General features: G+C 57.8%; 2 protein-coding genes across 2 annotated transcripts; one reads left to right on the top strand and one right to left on the bottom strand.

Moving 5' to 3' along the window:
• Positions 1–39: 39 nt before the first annotated feature.
• Positions 40–1135, bottom strand: An08g12260 (uncharacterized protein; the record flags this gene model as incomplete). Its single annotated transcript, XM_059749510.1, has 4 exons — positions 40–247; positions 451–521; positions 613–750; positions 1079–1135. 4 exons carry the CDS (start codon positions 1133–1135, stop codon positions 40–42), a joined length of 474 nt encoding a protein of 157 aa, XP_059601284.1.
• A 967-nt stretch (positions 1136–2102) lies between these two features.
• An08g12250 (uncharacterized protein) lies at positions 2103–5502 on the top strand (the record flags this gene model as incomplete). The annotated part of the gene is made up of 5 exons (XM_059749509.1): positions 2103–3078; positions 3186–3737; positions 3831–4163; positions 4309–4363; positions 4518–5502. The coding sequence occupies 5 exons, from the start codon at positions 2103–2105 to the stop codon at positions 5500–5502; spliced, it is 2901 nt and encodes a 966-aa protein (XP_059601283.1).
• Between the last annotated feature and the right edge of the window lie 970 nt (positions 5503–6472).

Here is a 6472-nt window from a genome sequence, read left to right as displayed (position 1 = left end):
GATCCACAGAACAGTTGCAGTGGAGAGTGCAGCCATACTTCATTGACCCGACTTGGGTCTCGTCCGTTCACCTGCGTATTCTGCCTTGAAAGCCATGTAAATAGCCTGGTGGCAGTTCTCTGCGGGCACGTCTTCCATCGGGCTTGCCTTGAAGAGTATGTGAAACGGACATATGAAAGCCAAGCTCAGGAGACGCAGTTGGTGAGAGTCACATGTCCCAGCTGCCGGGCGGCATGCGTCGGCTATGCTGACAAATCAGCTGCGGCCCACACACAAGGGCCTGTCTTCACTTTAGAGCCGCGGCAGGCATGGACCATCGACATGGAAGGCGTGCGTTTATACGTGTAAAAAGCCTCTTATAGATCTTATAGATCATATTGAACTCAGAGGGCGTTGGTTGTGTACTGGATGACAAAGCAATTGGATTGATCATCATGTAATTGCACGGACTAGACCAAGGGTACAACAGTACTTTCATCTAGCTGTCCCTGCCTTTCTATATTTGCGATAACAGTCTCTTTCTACTGTAAACGCGATCGCACAGACGGTGCGCAACTCCCTGAGACTCTCTGTTCTACCCTACCAGGGCGCTAGACCATGAAAGGAAATGACCCGCTTGTCGGTGGCAAAATCCAAGGATCCAATGGTAGCTTTGGAGAAGACGCGCTGCTTAGGCGTCGCGGAAATCGGCCGGATTAACTGGAAAGGCTTTAACGCTCTTGCACCATGTTTGCAACCGCGTGTACGGAGCTGCTTATAATAATCCAGCTTGTAACGTTACCATCTACCCTTCCAGCCTTCCTGGATGATGTATGCATTAATTGAGAGTCTTACTGTAGGTAATTGCGCTGCTACAGTCGATGACTATTGTACTCTGTAGCACAACTGTAGTGCAATAAGGATATATTGGCTGGCCCGGCTATGGAGAGGGCAACCGGCCACAAATATATATGTCGCAGAGCTAGTAGCGCAGCTGCTCCAAAGGACATCGTCCACACACTTACATATATATATCTGGCCACAACAGAAATCGTGTATGAGTTCATGCATGAGGTCACATTGAATTCTACGTTGGTACATTGTCGCTATTGTCCATATGTACTGTACACGGACGGGTTAGGACCTGTTTGGCCATCTCTGTCAAGGTATCCTGAACATGGCAGTCCCAGGCCAGGAAGATGCAATAGTCGCCGCGATAGAGTAATGCAGATCAGCTCATTCGACTAGTGTCGTGCCAGAAGTTTCCTAAAGATTGCCTTGACGACGGGGCATTAACATGAGTAGATTTCGTGATAGTCTACGCGCTTCTGGGTATGTTTACGTGTTTCCCACATCAAGCACGCGCCCGCGCGTACGGCCGCCCGCCACTTAGCATGGTTCCGCCAGACCGCGCTAGATCAGATCCGGAATAGCGTATGGCGCGTAGTACACTATTTGCCTTGGAAGCTCACGTGAACTTCTGTGGGCCAGCGTCAGTCACGTGAGTTCGACTCGTGCGTTCCGACCTGGTACAAGATGCTTGATTATCCGCCACCTATCAGCCCGTTACCCTGTAGACTGACCCCGTTTGCTTGGGACATTCACCAGTTCATCAGTTCACCGGGGCGTTGTATTGGGGATTTCTGTTGATGCCAAAGACACTGATCACAATGGGTGGCCGGGCCTGTAATGGGAAATTTGAATAGGATGTCGACCTACTCGAGATAAGCAAGGTTTCTCGACAATACAATGAGGGCTATAACGACACCCATTGCTAGCTACTCTGAGACAGAAGCGGCCATTAGTTGATGTTGTAGACCACCTGCGGATTATTTGACGTCTACTCTGGCATTGCTTGGGGGGGAGGGGGGCCCGCCCGCGCGAGGAGATTGAGGCTGGTCGGGCTGATTGGGCGTGCCCTGGGACGCAGCAGGAACGGCGGCGGTAGCCAGAAATAGAACGCGGGCTAGATACCCAGAGCACCACGACTCTGGCGGCTGCCAATGCAAGCCATGGCATGATACGGGCGAATATATAGGCGCGTCACGGTCTCCCGGTTGAGGATCCGACCATGGCCTACATGCTGTACGGCACGTGCGTCTGTTTGTCTCCGGTCCGGTCCGATGCGGCTCGCGCCCCAGACAGCCTGGCTGGCTCTCGTGGCGGAGGAGGCTGGTGCCTCCCTGCTGTATGATGCGACCCGGCCGAGGCAGCTGACGGCGGCAAGCACCCCTCGGCGCCCCTCACAGGCGGCCTTGGTTTGCTTCCTGGGCCGGAGCCGGAAAGACCGAGCGTTACGCTACCTGTTCCCGGACAACCCATCACGCAAAGTCGGAGGGTTTAACCTGCGGGTCGATCACCGCACGTGGCCCACAGAACGACCGATTCTGTTCGCTGATGGGGATCCGCTCCGGGACTGCCAGTTGCCCGACACCGAGCTGCTGGCCCGCGACGAGCCGATCCCCATTACCTGGAGCTCCGACCCGGCTCTGCCGCTGCAGGACGTCATTGTCGCAAGATGCTTGCTTCCCTTCGCTCACGTCACATGCATCTTTGCTGCAGACCTCGGGGGACTTCCCAGTGTTCGCCGCCTCTTGAATCGATGGGCGGTAGCGGGCCGTGATGCCACGCGGCCGTCGCTGCAGACGCGTATCATTGTCCTGGTTGACGCGGACGAGGTGTCCGAGTCGGATGGGCAGGCCTTGTTCCAGCAACTGGACGGATCAGAGCTGTACGCGAGCGTGCATCTGCTCCCGGTGTCACGGGGCGACGTGCTCTCCGACGAGGCGAGGTATCGCCCAGTAAAGGAAGAGATTCTCAAAGCCCTGGACTGGGCGACCCGAGAGCGAGTGACGACGCAGACATCTTTCTTGGCGTGTCATCTGGCCCGCTTTCTGGAGGGTGCTATCCGCCACACGGCTCAGGACCACCAGAAGCCGTTTGATCTGATCGCAGCGGGCCGCCCCCAGCCCCGACCAGCCGAGTGGGCTGCCTGCATCGGGGACTTTCTCGAGCGGACGCAGGCCATTGGCTCCGAGACGCAGGACCAGCTCCTTGCCTCGAGTCTCCTGCTGGACGCCTACCCGCCGGATACACACGGTAAGACCCCCCGCGCGCGGCTGTCGGGTCATGCACATGCCCCGATCTCTTCGACCACGCCCGGCAGTACATATACTGGGCGGGCCAAGGCTGACTTGCGCATCCAGGATTCCACCCGCGCGATCTGTTCCGCCAACGCTACCGACAGCCCTGCCTGGACGCGCTGCGGGGGGTTGCATGTTCCGCTGCAGCCACGGCTCGCGCCGACTCGATCGAGTCACGGCTGGTTGACGCCCATGCATGCCTGCTGGACCAGGACGTGATTCCGTTAGCGCTCCATGTGCAGCACCTGACCGAATGGCGGGCGATTTTCGAACGTCTCCACAGCAACCGTACGTGTTTGGGTTGCCTTCTGTGCCGCCCGCAACATCCGCTGCCCTGCGGCCATGCCCTGTGTGACCGCTGCATCGAGCGTTACGGTCGACCCGCCCCGCGGAGAGAGTCGGCCTTTGTCGTCGAGACCTGCCCACTGTGTCAAGCTCCATGCGTCACATCGGTGGTTCTCTTGCCTCCCACCGCGGCTGTGCGTGCCCTCGCCGTGGATGGGGGCGGCGTTCGTGGCGTCATCCCCATCCGAATCTTGCTGGGCCTGCAACTCATCCTGGGGCCCAAATGCTCCCTTCCGGGGCTGATTGATGTCGCATTTGGCACCAGTGCCGGTGAGGATGGCAACACAACCTGTCCTTTTCCCTGACCATAGTCCCCAGCGCGTGGCACATTCCCGTTTTGGGTGACTGACACCTGTACCGCAGGCGGGCTGATCATACTCGACATCTTTGCCAAGCACAGATCCGTGACAGACTGTCTGGAGGCTTTTCAGCGCCTGCTATTCCACTTCTTCCAGGGTCCACCATGCAGTCGTCTGTTCTCATGGCCACGCCGCATGATACGCAGTGCCCTGGGCCGAGGGCTATACGACGCGAACGAGCTCGAATCGCTTCTCCGCGCCCACTATAGCGATACACAGCGGCTTTTCAGCCCAGAGAGTAGGTCAGAGACCAAGGTCGCGGTCACCACCACCACTGAAGACGGTACGGCACTAGTGACTAATTATAAAGCCGCGACACTGCGGCCCCGCAATGTTGGTGCGTGCACGGTATTGTGACTTCGTTTTACGTGTTCCTTGCACTGGACGGTCGGGAAGTTCCTCAGTTCCTTCCTGACCGGGTGGCAACCTCATGTAGCTCTGACCGCTTTGTGCTTGGCTAACTCAGTAAACGTCACGGCCAGGCTACCGTAGTGTGCTTGCGAAGACGCCGGAGGAAGAGCCGTTGCTCTGGCAGAGGTCAGCATCCCCGCTTCTACCGCAACCCAGGCTGCGTGACTGACAGACTGGATGTAGTGCCCGCGCCACATCTGCCGTCCCCCTGTAGGTGGCACCCCAAATCAGTGGCTGGTCCGGTGGTTGCGAGACTGGTCGGCTGGCTGACATGCCTTAGGCTTTTTCGCCCGCTGGTGCTGCCCGCGCTGGGCGCCTGTTGGGACGGGGGCCTGCGGCACAACAACCCAGTAGCGCTTTGTCGCCAGGAACTGCAATACATGTGGTCCTGGCAACCCCCACTTGGTATTCTCATTTCCATCGGCACGGGTACGCGAGGATCCCGCGCGAACAGTCCCGGTCCCGAACGGTCGTGCGCACCTGCCCCCCGTAGCCATTTCGTCTGGCCGGTGCTGCGTAGCTTCCTCGAGACCATGGACGGCAAGACATTGTGGGATCGCTTCCGCAACCAGGCGGCCGCGGCTGACCAGGACGCCTTGTCTCGACTGGACATCTGCCTTGCGGGACCGGAGCCCCGCCTTGATGCAGCCCATGCCATGGACGATCTCATCCGGCAAACCGTCGAACAGGGGGTGGGGAGACAGGGGCGCCAGTGCCTGCTGAGGCTCCTCGCGCAGAGTCTATTCTTCGAACTGGTCTCCGTTCCGGAGCGCGAGACGGGCACTCCGTCGTACTGGTGCGTCGGAACCATTCGGTGCCGGGTCTCCGGCGAGGTCTTTCTGAGCGCTATCCAACGAGTCGATGCATGCCAGATGGACTACGTCGTTGGCGGCAAGCCTCTGGGCATCAGCGTCACGGATGGGGCCACCTGCGCAAGGTGCGGGCGGTATTGCGTCCCTGTCCGGTTCCGCGTCCGCCGTCTGAGCGACACCGTTTCCCTATCACTCCGGCTGGACGACGGGCGACAGGTCCCCGTGGGCGGGTTCCCTAACCCGATGGATTGGTTTCTGCATCGGCAGGGATTGTCGCTTGCAGACGGCGTGACTGAACCTGGAGCCGCGTCCCGGGACGAGTGCGTGGCGTGTGAGCGCCGACTTGCGCTGCGGCGGGGTCTGCGGGTAACCCGACTGAAGGCCAGGCGGATGGTCCAGATTGCACACGCAATAGCTTGTGCAGCAGAAGAGGCCCAGGTTACTTACGAATAATGGCCTTTTGCACAAGAAGCTTCGGTGTCAATGGGATTACGCAGGCAGGCCAACCAGCGAGCTGGGCCGTGTTCTGTGTGCGACCACTGTTTTTCATTGCAAGAATTTCTAGTGTAGTCTGTTCACCGGCTGTCCGCGAGATCTGCTGGGTGCTGCTTTTGATCGGACCCGCAATCCCCACTGCTGTATTTTGTTGAGTCATTTGGCAAGCGAGTGTTCTCCCCTCTTTCTCGTTCAATTCTTGCAGAATTAACGCGAGTCGCTTGTATGATGCCGTTCAGTGTAGTAGAGTTTGTCTAGACTTCTGTAATCTATACAAGAAAATTTACTCACACTAGTGTGTGGCTGAGGCGAACACCGGGACTTCCTCTCTAAGCTAGCCGGCTACGGGTAATCACTTGTTCCCACTCCTGTGCTTGCAGTGGCGGCCAAGCAAATCAATTCCCGGCTCTACTGTACCTCTGGTACGATGTATATTAACCGCCTACCGCAGCAGGCACCAATCTCCATGGATCAGTCGCTAGGAAGCCCCACGGGGATTTGCGGGCCCGCTCATGAATGGCTTACAAATGCGGCGGATGATGTCGTCGAGTAGAGATGATCGACACCGTCCGATGCCACGTTCCGCAACAGCTGAAAACTCAATTGTTCCCACACAATGTATGCTATTGTTGATGAAAAGTTTCACGGAGAGGAAATCCGAGATCCACGTGGTCTTCTGGCCGAGTCCACTTGCGGAGCGGGCACCCGCTGCTGATCTGCTTCCTGATCCTACGGTATCCCGGGTTGGCCATCAGATGTCTTGAAGGGGAATAGCGCAATGGGCAATTTCTGTCAACTAGGCCATTCTAGACGTCGGCGTTGCTGCCAGCGAGCTTGACCGGTGAACCGGACGTAGATTTGGCCACCCATGTGGTCGAAGAAGCTTTTCCCAACACTTCTGAGCCTTGGAACTTGGGCAACATTGACG

This window comes from Aspergillus niger (genome assembly GCF_000002855.4).
Source record: "Aspergillus niger supercontig An08".
In the NCBI taxonomy this organism is placed as follows: domain Eukaryota; kingdom Fungi; phylum Ascomycota; class Eurotiomycetes; order Eurotiales; family Aspergillaceae; genus Aspergillus; species Aspergillus niger.
This window is presented reverse-complemented; position numbering and strand designations above follow the sequence as displayed.